At 42.7% G+C, this 23,209-nt stretch overlaps 1 protein-coding gene across 1 annotated transcript in view; it reads left to right on the top strand.

Moving 5' to 3' along the window:
- The window catches only part of mymx (myomixer), a 37,464-nt gene that overhangs the window by 10,779 nt on the left and 3,476 nt on the right, over nucleotides 1-23,209 (top strand). Inside the window, exons 7-27 of the mRNA XM_030772269.1 lie at nucleotides 291-409; nucleotides 547-661; nucleotides 938-1,015; nucleotides 1,217-1,332; nucleotides 3,327-3,489; nucleotides 7,612-7,730; nucleotides 7,831-7,927; nucleotides 8,726-8,875; nucleotides 9,280-9,429; nucleotides 10,307-10,563; nucleotides 11,680-11,800; nucleotides 12,453-12,641; nucleotides 13,197-13,349; nucleotides 15,322-15,539; nucleotides 16,115-16,298; nucleotides 16,416-16,571; nucleotides 16,724-17,047; nucleotides 20,174-22,165; nucleotides 22,447-22,554; nucleotides 22,776-22,850; nucleotides 23,005-23,091. Coding sequence (XP_030628129.1) covers nucleotides 291-409; nucleotides 547-661; nucleotides 938-1,015; nucleotides 1,217-1,332; nucleotides 3,327-3,489; nucleotides 7,612-7,730; nucleotides 7,831-7,927; nucleotides 8,726-8,875; nucleotides 9,280-9,429; nucleotides 10,307-10,563; nucleotides 11,680-11,800; nucleotides 12,453-12,641; nucleotides 13,197-13,349; nucleotides 15,322-15,539; nucleotides 16,115-16,298; nucleotides 16,416-16,571; nucleotides 16,724-17,047; nucleotides 20,174-22,165; nucleotides 22,447-22,554; nucleotides 22,776-22,850; nucleotides 23,005-23,091 — 4,971 coding nt within the window. The remainder of the gene's footprint in view (nucleotides 1-290; nucleotides 410-546; nucleotides 662-937; nucleotides 1,016-1,216; nucleotides 1,333-3,326; nucleotides 3,490-7,611; nucleotides 7,731-7,830; nucleotides 7,928-8,725; nucleotides 8,876-9,279; nucleotides 9,430-10,306; nucleotides 10,564-11,679; nucleotides 11,801-12,452; nucleotides 12,642-13,196; nucleotides 13,350-15,321; nucleotides 15,540-16,114; nucleotides 16,299-16,415; nucleotides 16,572-16,723; nucleotides 17,048-20,173; nucleotides 22,166-22,446; nucleotides 22,555-22,775; nucleotides 22,851-23,004; nucleotides 23,092-23,209) is intronic.

Here is a 23,209-nt window from a genome sequence, read left to right as displayed (position 1 = left end):
AAGTGTGCAAATAAAAGAGTAAAAATAATGTTAAAATGAATAAAGTTAGAAATAAATGACTACCTGTATTATATTGAATTATTTATGTATTAATCTATTTAGTGCATCATACAGATATTTATTTATGTTGCTACTTCCACTTTATTAGCCTATGTATTCATGCATTAATATATTTGTTTAATTCGTTAATATTGGCAGGATTGATCCTCCATATGTATCTCTCTGTATTTACATGTGAGTGGAAGTTTGGAAATTGATTTTATTGACTTGGTTATTTTATTCCTTGATAGGATGAACAGCTTTACCGAACTCTTCATGAGGAGATCAACCAGCTTGCCCTCAAACTGGAGAAACAGGGGAAGACTGAGAGCAAGAACATCTCCACCAGAAGAAAGCACATTAATAAAATGTTAGCATGTGAAGATGACCATTCAGTTCTGACATTGTATTGATCTGATCTTGCACCAGTACCGTTTCATAATTTCATTAACAGTCACAGAGCTATTGTATCATGGGTCAGTGCAAATGAGAGTTGTTGTGTTACAGGTGGCTTAAGGTTCAGTCTCTGCTAAAAGACTATCATGAAAACCTTCAGCTTGCCTTGGAAGTCTCCTCTTTTTATCAACAGGCAGATAATATTGTCTGCTCCATCAACAACATGGTGAGATGCCTCCTGGGCTTCTTTTCTCCACGTGACTTTCTTTTGTAGTCTGCTCTTTTTTCATGACTCCTGTTGTGAATCTTTGTTTTTTTTTTGTCAAAGTAACCCTCGTCTTCACAGGCCTTTTTGTCAGTGTAGCCTTAACATGTGTTTCAGGATTCTGTTGGGTGCAATGACAGTGTTTTATAATACTGCTTGAGAGAAATAATTGAATGATTTTGTTTGTTATTTGTCTGTCTGTTTGTTTGTTTGTTTGTCTTTTTGTTTGTGGTCCAGAGGAAAAGCCTCTCAGAAACTCAAAGTCAAGAAAACGGCGGAGATGGAGAAATTCGAGATATCGCCAGTCAAATAATGGTGCGTTATGAGAATGTGAAACAGCTCCCATACTTCTATGAGCTTTATGTTGCTTCATATACTCTGTCGTGACATAACAGATGCCTTGAAGCTAAAAATGCTGAATGAATTTAGTCCAAATGTCTATTCTTCAAACCATGTCATCACTCCATCACCTCTGTCTCTCTCTCTCCATCCATCTTACTAATTCTTTTGTACCAGATGTTGGATGTCTCAGTGTCTCAGCTGTCTAATCTTCACCCTGCTCTTGCGGTGAGGGTGACACAGAAGCAGGCAGAGGTGAAAGACTGCTGGGCGCTCCTCCAGAAGTCTCTCAGGTAGGGGTTACCATGGTAGCTGATGGAGATCTTCACCCACCCAAAACACAGACAGACAAGTGCTCCCATGGTGTCCCCGCATGGACACGAGCCATTTCACTCTCTAATGAGACTATTGCGGGTTTTCCACAGGACTGGAAGTTGTTTCCACTCTGTTTTTGTTGTGTTTGTATCCTCTGCAACCAAACCGCACTGGTAACGCCAAGAGGACCTCTTTCCAAATGACAATTAGACATGTATAAACTGTGTGTTTATTCTTTTAATGTCAACAATTACCCATCTGATTCTTTTCCACTGATTTGTTGAGAACTCTGCTTATAATTTACTTTGATGCGGATATACGGATTTCTGTTCTGTTTGTCGCGGACTTTGATCTTTGTTTGTTCTGTCATAAATCAAGTCATTTTATTTTATAAATTTGAGTCATAAAATGCTGCTTTTATAGATAAACAGTGGCGTTAGTATGCCAGGGCTGCCATTGCTTTAAGCTTTATCCTAAGTTCAAATTAGAGTACATCTTATACACATCATTAGATATATTTATTTCCTCAGTTAAGGGCAGCATTTGCTTAGGAGTCCATTCCAGGATCTTAATGAAAATGAATCCCTGGCGAATGCTGGTAACGGTAAGATAGTGAATCACCCGGTGGATTCGTGTAAATGCACGGGAAGATGGCTTATTCACTTCAGTATTGCCTGAAGACCAAACGTTAAAGAAACCTAAAAGTGACATTTTGTTTTCGTTGAGCTTCCCGTAAAACAGTCAATAACCGGAGCACACAAACAAATGATGTTAGCATTTGGATCTTTGAATCAATTAGGTCATTTTCTGAAGGGAAAAGGTATTTAATTTTTTTTTTTAAATGACAGGAGTATGCAGTGTACGCTTATGTGGGACAGCTGTGTTTTACTTAACCCCAGTCAAAACTTTTCGCCAAATATCTTCTTGTCTCTTGAGAATTGTGATGAGAGCTTGTTACTTTTTGATTGATACACTCGAAACATTTCCCAATGAGCTTCACTGATAAGTTTTGTTTTCTTAAGGACTTAAGAAGAGTAATCTGAAGGTTATTTGATGACATTTGGCATTTTATGCAGAACATTCCAGAGAAACATTAGACAAAATTAGACAGGGTCTGTCACTGCTTAACAGCAACATTTACCTTTACTAGCACAGATGCCGGATAGCATAATTTGCCAGTGAACCAATAATATGGTTTTTTTTTTATTTTGAATGAGCGAAAATCTCTTTATCCTTTCCCATTTTCCCATCCTCCACACAGACTTGTTTTTTTATTATATAATCCTGTCATTGGGAGGTTTGGAAAGAATTGACCCCAGATGTAGTCACAACTAATAGACGTGATTTGGGTTAAAGCTTATTTTAGGTCACAAAATTACGTAATAAAGTTTCATCTGGTCTTTGTCATCCATGGAGGAAACAAACATATCAAACATATCTTCTTTCTTTCAAAGAAAATTTTAGTTTGAACTCACTTTTATATACACATTCTGTATTGTTTGGGCAATGTCAGTTAAAATCATGCTTTGGACAACCTGTTTGTTTAATGTTTCCTCACCCAAAAATATGTCCTAATGTTAATGAAAACAATGCAAGGCCTGGGAGCTGAAGATTTTTTTTCATCCTTTTTTTCTTGCATTTCCTTGATGCTGTTATTAATATTTTTTCCATTCATGTATATTATTTGATAGAATTTAGGTGTTCAGTGAACTATCAGTCTCTGTATTTGTAGTAAAATGTTGCTTATGTGCACATGCCCTTGGTCTGTATTGGGATCCAGATGTGACATCACCACTATCTGTTGTTGATTCCTCTTGTGTCTATTTTAACTTCCTGTTCTATAAATAAAGAGAAGGAATGAGAACTTATCAGACAGCCAGTTAGACTCAGTTACATAGTCTGTGTGTGCTTAGCTATGTCCTGCTGACAAGTTTAGATCTCGTGTGCATAACCCCCACAATCTGTCCCCCAGGACTGAGAAGCCAGCACAACCTCACTCCAGCTCCCACTTCACCAGGGAAGACGGCGACCCCATGACCCCCTCTGTAGAGCCACAGTGCAACGTGGGAATTGAACCGCAGAGGATCATGGGAAAGGATGTGAAAGAAGAGCAAAATAGACTGAAAGGATTTGTGGTCAGTGGTTTTGTGTCTACTGGAGATGCACTCTCCTTTTCTTCCCTTTCAGTTATGTATGTGTCACTTTATCCCTTGCCTCTCTCTTCTTTCTGTCTCACTCTCCTGCCCCTTTGCCCTCTTTTGCTCAGTCTCTTTTCTTTGTACACACATTTACACACACACACACACACAAACACATGCGCGCGCACGCATGCACACACACAGACACACACACAAACACACACACACGCGTGCGCACGCAAACATACACGTACACACACAAACACACACACACACAGACACACACACACACACAAAACTCCTTTGTTATAGACTGTTGTGGTAAAGTTTGTTCCTTATTAGTTATTAAATAAGCCTAACTAAGAGAAGACTCTTTTTGTGCCTGTTGGACACAGAGAGAAATGACATGTTCCTGTTGGACAAAGCAGGCACAGAGAGAAAAATGACATTAGTTTACTTTATGACATCCTCTCTATCGTACATAGAGACTGGCTGTCTGTGATACATAAACTCAGGAAGTGTCTTTTAAGGTGTTATTTACTCTGGCGGAGAACTTGTACATGTTTCCACGTGGAATGCCATGCTTTTAGAATGTGTGGGCCAGACGCTGTGCCAGAGCAAACAACCTTTTCTTTCAAAATAAAGTAAAATAAAATATTGAATCATTTTCATATCCTCTGACATTATGGCTGCAACGGGATCTTTAGGTCTTAACTCTAGGTACTAAAGAATACATTTGGTTGGTTTAATGAAAAATTAATATGAGCTCCACTATGGGTTTTTAGCATGGTATATGTTGGTTTGTGTGGAAGTCTTGGGTATCCCTTAACAGGACATTACAGAGTGTTTAGCTCTGCCATTACTATACTTTAATAGTCTTTTGGACCCACCCTGTCTGCTTAGATGTGCATTAAATAACACTGAACTAAATTGTGGTCATCTTTCCACTGAAAGTACTCCATCCAGGTGGTTCATATTGTTCCTGCCGTAATTATTTCCCAATGTTTGCTGTTTAATTTTACCATCTGGGGCCAAACTCTCAGCAGTGGTCCCTCTGTTCAGCCTTGGGGCTCGTTTGGTGCATTCGATCTGTCGACTGCAAATGACCCGAAGTTCTGGCATTGCCTCTGTCAGCTCAGGACGTCTGGGTTCGGTCTGCCGCAGAGACCTTAATTCTCTCTGCACTTTTGGGTTCGATGGAGCTTGTTTGCCCTGACATTTACTGGCTGGGTTTTGCTTGCCAACTGTGACACTAACGTGGTAGACTCGGTTTAGGTGTTTTTGGTGCCTTTCTCACATAATAAGCGGGCATCGTTGGCAGTGCAAATGGCCAGCCAAAGAACAATGGATTTACCTGTCTTGACACTGCCGGTGGCAGACGCTACCTGAATGTGTTATCTGTGGGAGACCTGTTCATTAGATTTTATGAAGAGTTTAATGGGAGAAGTTGAGGAGCTGCTGCAGTGCAGTCCCTGAGGTCCAGAGACCTAGCTCTGTGCCATCCACTGCCCCAAGTCCTGCCACTCTTTTACTCCACTCCCCAGGATGCTGAATTGAATGGAGATTAATAAGGATTGAATGGATCCCATGTTGCTGGAGTGCGTACACAAACACGCGCACACACACACACACACACACACACACACACACACACACACGCACGCACACACACATGCACGCACGGACACACACACACACGCACACGCACACACATGCTCACACGCACACGCACACGCACACACACACACTCACACACGCAACACCACACTCCTATTCCTATGTGTGTGTGTGTGTGTCTGTGTGTGTGTGTGTGTGTGTGTGTGTATGTGGCAGTGAGGGGTGATAGCAGAAGCAGTATGGCCGCTTGTTTAGAAGTAAGAGGTAAACATGAAGAGTGGTTGGAGGTTTTTGTTTTTTTTTATATATATAATGATCTCCAGATGTTGGAGTCACACACCAGATGGGCACCATGGTTTGTGATAGCTCTTGGCTGACATCATTCTATGAAAGAAAAGGAAACAAGAGATCTGGGGAATGATAAGTTTGAAAAGAGGGTGAGTTGAAGAGAGAGGGGGAGATAGAAAGAGAGAGGGAGAGAAAAAAAGAAAGAGAGCTGAAGAAATGTGGGAACTGAAGAGATTTTGGAAGCGAGATAGAGAGAGAGAGAGATGAATGTCTGAGAGTGATTGAAGTTAATATCCATTACTTCATTACTGGGAGCAGAGGAACTCACTGGAAGGATATTTTTTGCCCAAGATGACATAATCCTCTACTTTTTTTTTAAACTTTTTGCTGGAACGGAAGGCCCAGGGGCAAAGATAAACATCTGAAGTTGTTTAAAATGGCTGCCAAGTAGCTTTGAGAAGGATGGGAGTGGATTTCAAGGGGGCAGATGTCAGGGATACTTATCAGGCCTTCAAGCTTAATTAGGGTTTGTTGTTATTTTTACAGTTGAATTCATGGAGAGCTTGATAAGAGGACTGAACCATATGACCGTGAAAGTACCATTTACTGACTGGTGTGTTTACGAATTATACAATCACCCCAAATTTTGCTGCCCCCTTCAGCACCTCTCATGTGATTGTGACCTCCTGTTCTGAGTCACATCCTATAAAGCCGTGAATCAGAAAGTTCCAGAATGCGGTTAGATTCACACACTACGATAAACTCCATCGTCAGTGACTTCTTAATTGTTGTAGGGAGTTTAAAGAAAGCATAAAAAGTATTTTTTTCTAATATACTTTTGCCAATTTCATGTCATTTTTAATCAATGTCACATGCCCGTATTACTGAAAATGACAAATTTCATGTTCATTCTTACTGTGCTATCAGTACATTGTGGGACCATATGGATTGTCTCCTTGTATAATGGTAATGAAATGACCGCTGGTATTCATCACTCCACACCAAGCACATTTACAGGAGGCTGGATTTGAAGAGAGAGGGGGTGGGAGAAACAGAGAGAGAAAGCAAGACAGACAGAGAAAGAGAGAGAGAGAGAGAGAAAAAGAAAGAAAAAGAGAGTAAGATATATAGAGAAAGAACATCAGGCGCAGCGTTCTGGAAACGGGCGATACAGTCGCGTTTGGCTCCCCTCTCCATTACACCACCTGAGTGCTCGTTAAAGAGGAAAGGTCTGAGAGCCTGAGTAGGATTTTAATGGGTTTCCGCGCTCAGACAGGGTCGAGTACAGGGCTCAGTCCGCCTGCCTGTTACCCCGCCCTACCCTCACAGAGCACGGGCCTCTTGGAATGGAAAACGAGTGTATTGCTAACCCGCAAAACAACTTTCTGCACACAGCTTAGCCAAACTGTCAAAGAGACAGGGAGAGAGAGGGTGAGAGAGACAGCGAGAGAGTGAGAGAGAGAGAGAGAGAGAGACAGAGAAAGAGACAGAGAGAGAGGGTGAGAGAGTAAGATCTGAGTTGTGATGGTTTCAGGGTCAAGGATATGGGCTGTATTGTAAATGTCAGACCAGTTAAACTCAGACAGTGACCCACCTCAGAAGACATGCTGATGGGAAAATGAAAACGTTATTTATTGTTTGAAATGTATTTTGCCATTTGGCTGTGTAATTTGCATCCAAGCACTGAGCCAAGTCAAATCAGCACCATTTTCTGTGGGTGAAACGTGGCTGCTCTACAATGCTAATATCCTCTATCCTTTTCATAATGTCTCTAGTTATTTTTTTGTGTCTGTGTTTATGTCATGTGTCAGTGGCCGGGAAAGGGTTTCACTTAATGCCCTGAATTTACGACAGGGTTATACATGGTCTTATTAATGGGTGAAAATTTGGTTAAATTTCTCCTATGTGGATCTGGGTTCTGTCAAGAGGAGAGTTGCTGTAACTTTTCGGAAATGTTCGACTTCATTCTGGGAGGGTGTCCATGTTATCCAGACCTCTAACCGCACTGTGACATTTGTGTTGCCATGGCAGCACCACGTTTTAGCATGGTTAGCCTCTAAGCCGATTTTCCTAAAATTTCCCAATTTGATGCCTCTGTGTGACGAAAGATCACCTCTCTTACTCCAACCTCAACAGGACTGCCAGCACATCATTACACATGTCTTAAGCTGTGCTTGAAAATGAGAATTACAATGCGTTTCCTTTTTCCCACAGGGTGGGAGAGAATCTGGCAACACCAGAAAACCATCTGACGGCCAAGAGGAGACTCCACCTATCACAGACAAGAATCTGGCGAGTGATGTCATTGAAAGACACCAGATGGAGGGGGAAAGGTAACTTTTTCTGAAACTTTTTTTTTTTTTTTTTTCTTTTTGAGGCCTCGGTTAGCGAAACTTGCTAACTGGCTGTTCCTAACTGTTTTCTCTGTGGCAGGAAAGAGAAGGTAGAGACCCAACCTGGAGCCACTGTGGAAGATGGCCACCCACGGCTCCACACACAACTCCAGAAATTCACCGTGTCTGCAGACAAGGTGCCCATTTATGACTACACTATTACACTGCTGTTATACAACTGTTACCTCAATGGCTTTTTCTCCTTTGCCCTGACCCGTTGACGAAGACAGGGAAAAACCAAAACTATCTCCATCTTCAGGCAGGCACAGACCTCTCCACTGGTTTAGCTGACTCACACTGAATAAGTTTAGTCAGTATATGGATTCCTTAGTGATATAGTCATGATTTTGGGGAACAGGAGAAGCCCTTCTTGTTCTAATTAGCTCAAATTGTGTGTGTGTGTGTGTGTGTGTCTCTCACTCTCTCTCTCTCTCTCTCTCTCTCTCTCTCTCTCTCTGTGTGTGTGTGTGCGTGTGTGTGTGTGTGTATGTATGTCTGTGTATGCATGTGGGTGGGTGTGTATGTGCCTGTATGAGTATTCGTGGAGAGTAGGGTAAATACTGACAGATGTGTTTCTTTGTGTGTGGGGGGGAGGGGGGCGGTGTTTGCATGTGTGTGTCTTTGTATACTTGTGTCTCTCTGGGAGTGTTTTTGTACTTCAGTATTAAACAGCTATGTGTGCTAGAGGGGAACTATGACACCATCTCTGGCTCCAGTGTACTGTACTGTAGCGTCTGACATCCAGCCTTTGTCCTGGTTTGAGAACCAAGCCAGCGGAGAGCATGTCTGGATGCAACTGCCAGCTCTTCAGAGATCTGGTCCAGATAGCTTTGTCTACCTCCCTGCTCTTACGAAAGTCTGTCCTCCCGTTCCCTTCTGGAATGTCACACCTCACTGCCTGCCCTGTTCTCTCTCCTTCTCTCTCCCTCTTCCAGACCCTCTCCTGGCTGAAGGACAACGTTGCCATAGCGACACGGATCTGCTGCACCTCCAGCCCGAACAGCCTGGAGACAGCTAAGAGGTGTCAAGCGGCTTTGCAGCAGGATATCCTGTCGAACCGGGCCAGAATAGAGGTGGTCAAAAGGGTGAGGAAGACAAATTAGAGCCAGGCACCGTATGTTTTTATTACAAATTATGTAATATGTCTGTAAAGGTCCTTCTCAAAAGAAACACAAGGACAGCCAAAAAGTAGCTCTGCAAAATTGCGTGGCCATTTATGGACAAATATGCTGTATGTTTGTTTTTTGGCGACAGAGTAGCTTGAAGAGAAACTTTTGTGTACGTCCATCCCTAAAAAGCCATACTGATGTATTTAAGGAGGTAAAGCTTGTCCAGACACAGCAAAAGCCCGTAGCAACACTGGCACACTGCGAATGAGTTTAGGCATCCCTATGCTGAATGTTCCTCAGCACTGGATTTTCCAGGCTTCTGCTTACTACCGAAGCGTTACCAGGCTGGGTTTAATCTCAGTTCTACCTTTAACCAACAGGAGGGCCGCAGCCTTGTGCGAGCTCAGCATCCTGGCAGTGCCAAGATTGAGGAGTTTTTGTGCCAGCTGGAGATCTTGTGGGAAGAGTTAAAGCGAAGGCACCAGAAGAACTCTTTGGTTCTCCAGGGTTCTGAGGAGCTCAACTACAGGGTACAGCATCTTCTGCTCAGCGCAAGAGACCCAAAACCTTTTGAACAATCAAATGTCTTTGTGATCCACCTCGTTTAATTGTTTACATTTGAGACAGTCATACGGTAACTGTTAGGGTTTACTCAGTCTATAAACGCTCATTTACGGTTGATTCTACTAGTCGTCTTTTCAAAATATTTTTTTGAAAACCTTTAGCTAGCACAAAATACCTCTTGTTAAGGGCATGTTGAAGATGCAGAAGCAAGAGTGTTGTATAGTTGGTTGTATGAATAAGGAGAGCTTAAAGATAATTCCTACCAGCAAAATCTAAAAGGTTTTGTTGAATTGTATTGTTTATTTCTTCATCCCTCTTTTCTCAAATCCATCTCTTTTAGACAACTCTGTCCTCATCTTCTCTTTCTTTCTTCCTGATCTTTTCTGTTTCTCTCTCTTAAAAAACCAACCATTCCAATTTATGACCTGCAAGGTGTTCCCACTCAACAATTATATGCTGCTGGTGCTTTTTTTGGAAAACCGTACCCATAAAGTGTTGAGCTATAATGCAGATTGAATGGAGATTTTGGAAAGTAAAAGCGAAAAACCTACCTCTTTATTGCTTACTCACACTCAGCTTAGTTTTTATTACTCCAATGGATGAAGGTCAGGGTGAAAATGTCCAAAGTTTGTCCCATAAGAGGTGCTAGTTGGTTTAGTCTCAAATTTAGTGTGGGACTGGCAACATTATACATAATACATATATATTTCTTGCATACATTTTGCTTTTATATTTTACCCACATCCAGTAAAGGTTTCAGGGCTTTTACACATTCTGTATGTTTTAGAAGCATAGAACTTGTGGCCGTATTTTCATTTTCATTCCTCTGGTGTGGTTTTCTAGGCTGTTAGAACCCTGCAGGCACTGGGTAGTCTGGAGGCCTGGCTTGAGGCAGTGGAACTGTCCATCAGACAGTCCTCTCTGGTTGGCGACCCAGAGTCTATGAGTGTGGCTGAGCAAGAGAGCTCTCTGTTGGAGAGAGAGATGGCAGCTCGAGCCCTAGAGCTCCGAAGTCTTCGCGAAGAAGTGGATACTCTGAGTGGACAGAGACACCTTCACACTGAGTTGCTTCCTGCGCGCATGGAGGAGGTGGAGAAAAAGTATGTGCCGTGTCCATGGAGATCTGTCAGTCAAGTTCAAATGGAAGTTTATCATGAGGCATTTTGGCATTTTTTGGTTGATTTTTCCCTCTTGCGCCAACTTGGCAGTGCATGGTGTCACCTCCTGTGCCTGTAAGGAAAGTTTGAGTTGCGGTTTGAGTTGGAATCTGTTCAAACCTTAAAATGAAGAGAAAGAACTTAGCTGTGTATTCATAGGATGAATGAGTGTAATATTGACTCACCTGGTAAATGTTTTATGGCTGTCATTCTCTAGTGTGGAAACAGTTAATTATTTCAGAATGTATTAGGTATGAATATGAACATGAAGTTCATCTACCAAGGACTCCTCCCATACCTACTCCTCCAACCCCAGCAGAGACCCACATACACACACCAATCCACTCAGACAAACACACAGACACCCCCCACCCACCCACACCCACCCATCCACCTGCCCACTCACACACACACATGCACACACTCACACCCATCCACCCACTCTCTCTCTATCACGCACACACACACACAAGCTACCTTTTGGAGACCATGACTTGATCTTAAGATTGGGTGCTAACTCTAGGTGAGGCAGATTCCCTTTACATGAGTTGTCACTGGTTTGGACTTTTTGTTGAAGCCATATGGTGATGTAAGCTACTTTACTGGATGCACTTATGTTCGTAAATGCAGCCCAGACTCGGTAAAAGACATCAAGCCCACCAAAGTAAATAAAGAAGGGAAAGTACTCCATTTATATGTTTCCAGGGTGAGAGAAGAAGCTATTTTTAACTGTGAAGATCTGTTTGTTCAGGTAAAACCCTCCTAAGCGGCTGGCAGGCCACTAGTCTTACATCATTGTTTGGTTATGGTGATGTTCACTGAGCAACATAATTTTTCTAGAACATTCTCTCCCTGGGTTTTCTCAAACCCAGTGCAATGACACTACTTACATGTTTTACTGATTGTTAATACATCACTGTGAGATGGTAAGTGAAACGGTAGTTATCCGTTACGGTTAGTCACGGTTAAGTAACAGTCTTTTGTGCGGTTGATTAAGAGGCATCCTGGCTTTTGTTAAAGTTGTTATTGTTTTGACTATTGTTTGGTCCTGTCTCCTAGATACCATAAGGTGCAGAATGTGCTGTGTCAGCAGAGCTCGAAACTGCAGGACACGCGCATGCTGACAGAGTTCCTGGAGCGGGTAGAGCTGGAGGAGAGTCACTACAGCACCATTGGACAGGTCAGACACAACACACACTGTGAAGGGTGCAGTTACATCAAAGGGCAGAAAGCATAGAAACTCGTCTAATCCACTGTCTGCAGGCTGTCTCGTGTTTTTTTTTTTTTTTTGCCCAGATTCTATGCAAACACACCTGATACATCTTAGCAAAATCCAGATGAGCTTGCTTATGGTAGAATTGAGTGTGTTAGATAAGGATGGAAGAAAAATAGGAGTGTTGGTTCACAAGACATAATTATCTCTGAGCATCTGAATTACTCACTTGGCTGTTTTCCCAGACAAAGATTAAGAGTAGTCCATGTCTAACCTTCACTGAAGATCTTTCAGAACACAGGTTAGTCCATCACTACACTTAATCCCTGTCTCAAAATTGGATCATATTCAGTGGAGTCTGTTTGCCACAATGAGCCAACACCCAAAACCTATGTGAGGTCAAATTTCCACATAAACAGTATACCATGAGTTAACTTTCCTAAATCACTCTGCAGAGAGAATTCAGGCTTTTTTCCTCCTCTTGCTGTAGTTCCTCCCAGGGAACCTGTATTAAAACATATGGTCTGGTCTAAAAATGATATTCTAACCCTACATGATGTGAAGCCGTATTTGATAGTGGTTGAGAGAAAGCTCAATGTCTTTTTGTTGTGCTCCTCAGCCACTCTGTAGTGAGATAGAGCCGTCTCTGCTGGCCCTCCGAGGAGGTGGACGCAGTGAACCCCTGATAGAGAGCATTGGCGATCCTGTGGAGGAGCTGACAGAGGCTGTGGAGATGCTGAATGACACGGCTAGGGAAAGAGGTCGTACACTGTCTCATGATCACAGCATCCAAGAGCTGATCAGTCGGGTAAGGACAGAGAAGGTGTTGAGGCCAGGACTCAAAAGCTACTCCAAAGTATTACCCTCATCTCTTTTTCTCAGATTCTTGTTTCTCGCTGTGTGTTAGAAATGAGTGAATAGTTTTGAGAAATTTGGTAGACTCCACCGTAAAGCCAACCTGGAGACAGCATGGAGTTATCACCATGTTTCACACACTGATGTAGTCCTTTCAGACTCACTAGAGAGGTCATGGGAAAGAGACTGCATACTGGTTTTGGATTGTCCCAGAGCATCTGGATAATGTCCTAAAAGTCTACTACTTTTCACATCATTCTGTCCTAGTACACATTTTTTCATTCAGTTTAAGCTCAACATTTACTTTCATAATAACTTTTTTAAAGGTTGATTCTTATCCAGGTTTTTTTTTAAATACTGTTTTCCCTTTTAGATATCTTTTGAATATGTTTGTGCATTCCACACAGACAGACAAACAGTGTTCAAATATTATCAGTTCTGAGAGGCTGGTTGCTGCACTAAATACTCCACTGTCTAAACATTCTACTTTGGTCATACTCTTTCCCAGCATGCCTCAGTGTCTGCACGAATCGAGAAGTGTGTGAGGCGTTGTGCCGAGTTGGCGGTGGATGTTCTGGAGATGGAGAGGGAGATGGCTGTGAGGTGTGAGCCTGAACGCAGTGACTTAGATGGCCTACAGCTCCAACACGACCAGATTGAGGTGAGAAGAATTCTGGTAACAGGGTTTCCTCGAGAGATTCCAGCTGTTAGACCAACTTTCTGCTATAAAGGAATTATGAAGGGGCCCTAAGTGGACTGTAGTTTTATTGGCTAAGGGTACAACTTCCATCCATTCCATGATTTAGTGACACCACAAAATTAGACCTCTTGTCTAGCACTTCCATGCACCTTTGGTAACACAAAGCCCCTCCCCCAAATATGAGACCATGCCGCTGCAGCTGTGTTTTCCATTAGTATGTTGATGAGGTAATTTTTAACTGAGGGTGGGCTTTGAGGCCATTTTGGCCCTGCTGTGAGTAGAGACAATATTAATGGGCTAGACACAGGGCAACCAACAGAATGTTACAAAAGACAATTGTGTCATAGATGAAGTTAAGAGCCTTTCATTTGTGCTGAAAGAATGTTCTAGCGCATCTAAATTGATTTATATCTAATTTTAAACAACTCAGGCTTTGGTGCTCAGTCCAGCAGTCACCTCATGGAGGTGCTTTGAATGTCCTCCCCTTAAGATGCACTAGAAGACAGTTGAATAGGCTGTATTAGTGGAAACTCTCAAGACTCCATTAAGGAGAGGATTCTTGTTAACCCCTCTTTTGTTTCAAAGAACTGGCTGGTGTGTGTTTGAAAGTATATTTTCTTAGAAGTGTGAAAAGAAATGTTAGTTGGTGGCGTGAGCAGGAAAACTTCATTGTAATACCCTCATATGGCCTCATTTTCACATTTGCTTCCATGCAATTAAATCCCAAATGCAGTTTTCTGATATATTATTTCAGTATACTAATATTTATCAGTGTTTTTGGTATTTACATTCTCTTAGAATAACAGTATATGGCTTTGCATCCTGTCAAGAAGACCATAATACAAGACACTGCCTAACTTTAGAATGAATATGAGCAGTATTGATCATGTAATACACAATGTTAAATATCTTGGAGTAGGTTTAGATATAATTCAAAATGACCATCAAGCACACTTACAAATAAGTCCCACAGAACCCATATGTGAAAAAGTGTGACCTGCCTCCTTTTGACTAACAGAAGAGAGCAGAGGAGGAAATATAGCCTATGTATAGCCTATGACACAAATCTACTAGAGCTAACTGGTTATGGGTCTGAGGGGCATCACGTTTACCTTGACACAAAGTGCTGTCTGTGTTGAAGAAATGATTATAAATTTCGTATCTTTTCCACAACACTTTGCTTTAGCACATTGTTCTCGACTCTGTATCCTGTTGTGGCCAAAGTTTAGCACAGAGGGCCCAGTGAGACCAGCCAGACTTTGTTTTGTTTAGTGAAGGATTTCATGAAGTCAGCTTCAATGTGTCATCCAACACAGAATGTACATGACTTTATTACCCACAAAGGACATAATTGTGTATGTGTGTGTGAGAATGTGTTTGTGTGCATTCTTTGGCGTGTATGTATGTGTGTCTGTCCATGTTGGGGCTGTAACGGATAGGGTGTGTGTTACGTGTCTGGAGGTTTGAGGGTGTGGGGGGGCTGAGAACAAGAGAGGGGGGGATACTGTATGAGTCATATTTTGGAAACATTCTGTTTATCACACGCACGCACAGCTGTCTGGACACGATACCATTGAAGAGTAGAAATGACCTAATCTCTCATACCGAAATAGCTTTGCTCTCATGGACCAGGCATCCGCCAGTCTGTGTTCCTGAGGCTTTCTCTGTGAGCATGGGGAAGCATTGCTCCCATTGAGTCTATAATGCAATCAATTATTCTTCACAAAGGCGAGGGAAGTGATAACTGAACATATGTAAAACATATGGTTCCTCTCAGAACAAAAAGAACTGTACTTGTTAAACTGCACTAGTGTGTATGTGGCTCCTGAGCTGTTGGACAATAAAATGATGATTTGTTTGGACTGGATGGACTTTTGATTTTGATTTTGATTTCAAAAATAAAAAAACTTTCCTGTAATTATATTCTTACCAGACTGACTACCATGCCCTAATGGCAGAGGTGAAAGCCATGGAGAACCTGGCCGCTCGTCTGGCGGACCTGTGCCCTGAGAGGGTGTACGTTCTTGGGGTTGAGGTTCAGGGGACCCTGCAGGCCTGGATAGAGCTAGGGAAGAGTGTGGAAGAGAACAGAGACAGACTACGGCAGTTTGAACAACTACGCCACTTCTTCAGAAACTATTTGGCCATGATGTAAGTAAATGAATCAGTAGAGACTTTTTGTTACCCTGTAGTAGCTTTTGTGGAAGCTGGAATACTCTGGCAATGGATATGAAGTAGAGATTCTCTACTTTAGTCTTGGGATTTGGTCACCACATCTGACCCAACAATAACACATCTTGCCCAACCTGTCACCCCTGGAAAGGTTGACTCAGATGTATCCGTCCGACACACTTGAGCCAACCTTTTCAGGAGCAACATTCTAAGGTCTGAAGGACACATAGGAATGTTTGTTTAAAGCAGGAGCTATTAGGCCCGCTGAACTGTGGTTGAAAAACACAGATCCAAAGCATAGAGCACAATGTTCTGTTGCTACCTGCTTAGAAGCGTGATATTATTTGGATAAAGAAGGCTGTATTTGTGAATTCTGTAAACTCAGGGAGCATGAGAGGCCACTGTGCTTTTTCTCTCCGTGCAGAGCGAGGTCTGTTAACTGTCATCTTTGTAGAGTGTGTACATTTGGCCTCATGTACTGATCCCCCTCCTTCTTCTCCCTCTCCTCCTTCTCCTCCTCCTTGCACCACTGTGTTTCTTCTTCTCCCCCGCAGATCTTGGACAGAAGACACCCGGTCATGCATATTCTCAGAGAGTGCATTGCTACATGGGAGAGACAATCAGGAACCCCTGGCTGACATCCTGGATCAGCAGATTGAACAAAAGTTTGAGGAGTTTGATGAGCTTGCAGCTGCTGGAAAGAAGCTCATTGATGAGGAACATCATTTGACTAAGATGGTATGTTCTACTTAGCCCGCATAACAAAAGTCTTTGAACTGAGAGAGATAAATAAGGTTTATTTGGTCTAGTCTTGATCATTATGTCACATTTACATGATCCATCTTTTGGATTCAGATTAAAGAGAGAATGGAGGAACTGAGGAGCATGCTGGGATGGATCCTGGTTCATTGGAGGAATCAAAAGGACCAGTGGATCACCAGGAGAAGAACAATAGAACCTCAAGTAGATGCCATCTACTCTGAAGCCACAGTCTGCACACCTCCCTCTCTGGTAGAATCACAAATCTGATTATATTGATCGCTGTGCAATTATTTTTTAATTACAAAGTCAGTTACTATGTTTAAAAATTGCGGTGTATTGAAATACCTTTGTATCTCTCGGAAACCTGTTTGTTTAATGTCAGTTGTATTGTCATTCTTTAGCAGGATTCCCAAAGATCAGCCAAAGAGGCTGTTTCTGAGGATGTGCAGAAAACACCAGGCAGCCCGCCTCCTAGTGGTGTGGAGGATGCATGGCAGTTGGATGATGGTTATGAGGTGATGAGCAGCATCAGTCCAAGGAGCAATGATAGCACTAGTGCTACAGAGGAACCCTCCTCCCCTTACCTGGTCCTGAAAGAACCCAGTACACCTCTTGGGGGCACTGTGAACCTCATCCTCAGCTTCAATAGTGCAGGGGACAGCCAACTACAAGTGCAGAACCCAGTGAGGAAGGAAGAGGTAGAGGCACAAGAGCCGGTGCACAGGGTGAGAGCGGACACAAACATTTACATCTGCACAATACTTATATACAGTACATATAGTGTACCTATAGCTGCACACACACACACACACACACACAAACACACCTGGACAAAGTCTCCATTTAAGAATTTTGTGGCGCAAGAAAAATCTCTCATTTTCATGCTTTATGCCAGAGTGACCTTTTAAATGACAGATGAGCTTGTTCTGTTAAGGTCCAGACCACAAGCATCCTGAGATCCTTCTGAGAACAATCACAACACCTCAGTCCCTTTTTCACCCCCTGACAATTTCCAGCAGTGCTTTTTTCCCCTCCCCCTCATTTTCCTCTTTCTTCCCTTGTCTTCATCCCTCTCTTTCTTCTTTTGCCTTCTTCTTTAGCCTGCCGAGCCTCCTTCTTCTGCCTGTAAAAGCTTTTGGAGGCGCTGCCAGGGGCTTTTTGGTAGTTTAAAGAGAAAGAAAAAGATTTATCGACACAGTGCAGAAGAGGTAAATGGAGCTGCAGTTGGTGGCCCTTTGTGTATGTGTGTGTGTGTGTGTGTGTGTGTGTGTGTGTGTCTGTCTGTCTGTGTGTGTCTGTGTGTGTGTGTGTGTGTGTGTGCATGATTTGCTGTGTAAAGGCAGGAGCATGTCTTACTAACTATAAATGTTCCAAGAGCAGAAATTGCCATACTAATTGTCATTGTCATGAATATCATCTTCTTCACCCTCCATATCAAGGCTACTAAACTCAGCATTTGAAGGCTTATGTTCCACCCAGGTACTGCATTACCTAATTAACAGGATCAGCTAAGTCTTCTTGGCCCATGAGCTAAGTAGTTGTGTTGTAGCATGAAGTTTAAACAAGTACATGCAGGAAATGCAACTTTCAAGGTCGATTGTAAACACATAGGGCTTAAAGTAAAAAAAAAAAAATGTCGATTTCCCTTTAAGGCTAACTCTCGTAGAGAGAAGAGAGTCCTGATCAAGAGACATTTTGACCTTCCTATTAAGGTCCCTTCCTGTTTTGGTTTGTCATGGAGCAGTGAACAGTAAAAATCAGTAAATAACCACCTTTGTATTAGACTGAAACAAAATACAAATCATCAGCATGACCCTTTCGAGATGTATTAGTTGATTGAAGGGATTCATAGTAACTTTTGAAATATTTTACAAATAGGTACAGGCAGCATATGAATAAAAAAGACAGAGGAATTAGTGACTTCAAAGTGCTTTGCTTCAGCCTGTTAGACAGACAGACCTGGCTTAGTATGGCAAGCATTAGTAACCGGGCAGAGAAACTGGTCCAAAGCAAATTCAAAGTCCCATTTCAAGTACTGACATTGTTTACTGAACTATCATTGAAAATCTTGGGGAGGTAATTGCAATGAAAATATGAGTTGTGTATTTCTTGGATGCATTACAAGGAAATCCAGATGCATGCTTTTTTTGGGAAGGATTTTCAAAAAGCTCTGGTGGAGTCTTTACACTGTCTTCTCGGTCTCTCCGTTGTGCACTTCTGTCTGTGGTGGAAATTACTTTGGAAATGGACTGGGTTACTTTAAAGCAATACTTCTCTCTCAATCACGTAATCCAGTAGGATCCATTTTGTGTATCTTGTTTCACTGTGGTGCTCAAGGGAGATTCAGATAGCCGAGCTCTTTTGGATAATGACAGGAGATTAGAACTTGTGGGAAATCACTGGCAGGCTGTGATGGTCCCCCAGTGCAAACACATTATGATTTCTGTCACCAATATTTTTATATATCATGAGAACCTCTCAACACGTAAATAAAGAGAATGTCATGGAATTCGGTCTCAGCTTGTATAGGACCACCACCAATAAATGAGACCCAAGAGATTTCTCTATATAACCACAGTGTGATTGAGTAAGTCATGAGTGATTTGTGAAACAAAAAGTAATGAAGACCAGCATCTGAAAGGCTCTTGTGTTACTTATGTAAATGAAATCATAGAAGCCAGTTCTATCATTGCAGTCTCATTTCAAGATATGGTAAACATGGGTGGTGGAAGATATGGAGGTGGGGAAAGAACCTGTGAAAGGTCTGGAGATGACAGATGAGAGGATGGATGGATGGATGGATGGATGGATGAGAGGATGGATGGATGGATGGATGGGGTTGAGCTCTCACTCTTACTCACTCTTATGTAAGCCCAGCAGAGGGCTGATGTAAGCCAACTTTTGTCCGTGGTGTGGTGGTTCTGTGGTGTTGGATATGACCTCACCCTTCCCTTCCTATGAAATCCCTCGTTTTAAAATGGCTCCCAGCAGGAGTCAGGGGCACTTGAAAGAATGTGTGGTGAACTTTCTAGAAAGTTCTCCACACTGCACTCCAAGATTTATGATCTGGGGCTGCCACGGCAACATAAGATTAGTCACAGAGGTGAAAGGTCAAGCCATTACAGCTGCGTATGACGACATGTTGAAGAGCACATGATTTTGATTAAGTTCTTTAAAAAAATGTGTGAGCACAATTGCCAGTGTTCTTTTGTTACTCCTGCTCTTTCTTCCTTAATTTGAACTCATTTGATTAAAACCTTTTATAGTGGGCTTTTTGTTTTTGGTAAAAGCACCCGTTTTGCATTCTCCAGGTCTCTGTTCTTTTCCACTGATATAGACTGTAGATATTTAGTAGACAAGGACTGAAGTCTGTCAAATGTTTTTTTGGTTGATTGTCCTTGTCATGGCAGGGTGATGTCATCGTTCATCAGTAACAAATGTGAAATATAAAATGTGTGTGTGTTTCTGCAAAGAGGAATGCAAGGCTGCATCTGTGAACTAGCACGAGACTCTCTGGATAACCACAAGTACTTCCAGCCAACACTCACAAAATATGTTTTATTCTGCTGCAGGGAGACCTAAACAGAAAGACAGCAAAAACAATATAGAGCAACACATAATTTATCATTTGTATTGTATTTCTCACAGATATGTCTAACATTACATTTTTCAGGAAAACCTCACATTTATGTTGAGGACCAAGTGTTGTGTTTTGAATGTTAGTGTCTGATGTAATGGAATGCTTATGCATGTGTTCTAAAGGCATTATGCATGGGGCCCATAACTGGACTGTCATCCAAAAATTATGCTAGTCATCAAATTCTTAACTCTGTCCTCTTCTCTCATTCTAGGTAAGTACTTATTTGCATGTCAAAGACAACATGGCTGTCTCCCCTGTGTATGAGAGTATCACGCTGCCCCGCCTCAAAACTCAAAGCCCCACCTACACCTCATCCGGCTCCGCCTCCTCCCCACACGGCCACCGGCTGCAGATGAGCCCCAATTTTCTCCAAACGCTTCCCAAGAACTCCACCACTTCCATCTTCAGCAGCCTGAAAAGGAAGAGCAAGAAAAGGAAGAAGAAGAGAGATGCTCGTAGGCACACCATTCAGAGGATCATGGGAGAGGAACCATCAGATGGAAGTGCCCCACCATCAGAGTATGAACCGGTCTCATATGATACACACACCTGGCCCTTGAAGGACAGGAAGAAGAGAAAGAGTAAAAACTCTAAAAGGCCAGAGCTCTTGGATTATGTGAGAAACCCTCTTAATAAAGACATTGATGCTGAATGCACAGGAGATCTCAATTCCACTGCTCTATTCACACAAGAGAAAAAGCCAGCCATTGGACCAACTCCTCCTTCTGGGCACGTTAAAAACCACTGCAGGTTTCTATCTCTGGGCTCTGTGCTTAGCTTTGATTTGCCCAAGGACATGAGTCTCATTCCCAGTATTCAGGATGTCATCACTATCGGGCCCACTGAGACCAGGAGAACGGATGCCCAACACCAGAACCCCAACGCAGAGAAACCAGCTGCTCTCAGTACCTTCAAATTGGCCCGTTCACCCCCCACACGCAAGGAAGAAGAATGCAAACCCAGCTCTCAGAGTGATGTGACCTTCAAGATTGATCACCATGGCACTCATACAATCCATGTAGATGCCATCTCTATTGCTGAAGATGACTTCCCTCCACCTCCACCACCAGTGGCAGAAGACTTTTCTTTTGAGGAGAATCAGACCACATCAGTCAGTGATCTTACAAAGGTTCAACCACAATGTTTGTCGGGGATCAACAGATTACATGAGGAAGATGAGCATGAGTGGAATGAAACAGCCACCAAGCTGGTCTGCAGTGAGGATCATCCCAATGACACTCCCAACAGTCCAACCAACAAAAGGTGCAAGGAGAACTCTTCACCTGCAATCTCCAGCCACTGCACCACTACAACAGAAGTTATTCATATATGCCCCAGTGCCCATACCCTCATTCAGGATCTGAATGGACATGAGTATCACAAGACCTTAAAGCCTGCTTGCACTCAGCAAGAGCAAGAAAGCCCACTGGTCAGCCAAAGTCACTCTTCTCACATAGTGCTGAATTTCAAAGCCAATGGGAGGGAGGACTCAGTGGACTCTGGCCACTCCAGTTCTGGCAGCTTCAAGCTCTGCGGTGAAGCCCCATATCTGGACACCACAGATTACCCACCCCCTAGAAGGGCTTTGGGAAGGCTGGTATCCATGGAGATGACTAATGGTCCTAGAGAATCAGATTGCCCAAAACCAAAAAATGAGGCTTCAAGAATAACCGACACAGTCCACCCTGATCATCAGCAATTTGAACAGGAAGAGGAGGAGCTTGAGGACATCTGGAATCACTCTAACAGCTACCGGCAGAGCATGTGCTCTGACATCATGTATGAGGGTTACCAGTCCGAACTGGAGGCCAGCACTCCACCAGGGGAGGCCAGGGAACCTTCACCCAAGGAACAAGCAGTGCTCTATAGGAACTTGGTCACTGCCTCTGCTCCCAACCTCTTAGTGGCTGAGTTCAGGCTACCACCCCATATTCAGAGCATGCTGGGTTATGGAAAGGAGCCCAGTCCAAATGAGGAGGTTGGCCCACTAGGTAAAGGAGAGAGAAGATCTTGGGCGGCATTCCCCTTGAAGGATCAGTCATGCAGACAAGCAGCTTTGGTTAACGAGACAGCTTCTGACTCAGTGAAGCTTCCAGAAGTGGAGGATCAGCAGAAATATATCTACCACTATAGAGAGCAAGAGGAGGAGGAGGAGGAGCATGAGGAGGAGGTTGTGGAGGAAGGATGTACAGGTGGTCTGAAGGTGAGGCCTACAAGCTTCTGACAGGGATCGGCTCTTGAGCCCTTCAGCTTATTCATAACATTTTTTTTTCTTTACCATGCAATTCCCATACAACAGAGAACAAAATGTTGAATGAACTGATCTTGTTCTTTGTCGTGTTATGATATAGCTGTTGGAAAGCGCTGTGTTTGTATGTTTGTATTGGCAGCTCAGAATATGATTATAGGTGACCGCAGGATGTATTGTTAGCTTGTCACTGATGCCGACCAGTGACTTGGTTCTAATGTTTTACTTCTTTCCAGGATCAATCCATGAGTCTACTCTCTGTTCACATGGGATTGGATAGATCTCTCCATGCCACAGACATGCAGGGACAGAGGATCACCACAGGGGGGCACTCTAGCACCATAGTAAGTACAAAATGGACAGAGAAAAAGAAGTTTTGTTTAGAAATTTTGACAAAAGAAAAAAAGAGATAAAATGTAAAATATTGTCTCAGTAACGCATATTAACAGGCAGTGGACAGCTGTGATTAGAATTGAAACCAAGGATTGAGTTAGTTAAGAAAGAACTTTTGAGTGTCTTTATTCTGCAATTGCAAAATGGTTCTAAGTTCCTGTCTCTTTTCCAGAATGACAAGTCTGACTTCCCATCTATGGAAGGCACTCTTGAGAGAAAGCATAAGCTACAGCTTGGAGGGAAAAAGGTGATATTAAACACTGGGGTCTTCTCAGAGAAATTCAAGACACAAGGAATTACCAAAATAGTTTAAGACACATATGTATCTGTCTTCTCAAATTAATAGGGTGGCTATCTGTTCACTGTACCTATGCTGTAATTGTCAATTTTTGGTCATGCAGGCGCCTTGCAGGACATGGAACTCATACCATGCAGTTCTGTACAGACAAACTCTGTGCTTCTATCAGGACAGGAAGGATACACTAGGGGTGAGGCAGAGCACATTTATCACTCAACCACACCAAACTTACGCTGTTCTATAGTATCGAAATTCTTGTCAAAAGTCCGTATTGTACCAGAGCAGCTGTTATCGTTGTTGTATTGGCT

Source organism: Chanos chanos, chromosome 4, assembly GCF_902362185.1.
Source record: "Chanos chanos chromosome 4, fChaCha1.1, whole genome shotgun sequence".
NCBI lineage: Eukaryota > Metazoa > Chordata > Actinopteri > Gonorynchiformes > Chanidae > Chanos > Chanos chanos.
Note: the sequence above shows the minus strand (reverse complement) of the source record. Positions and strands in the feature narration are given on the sequence as shown.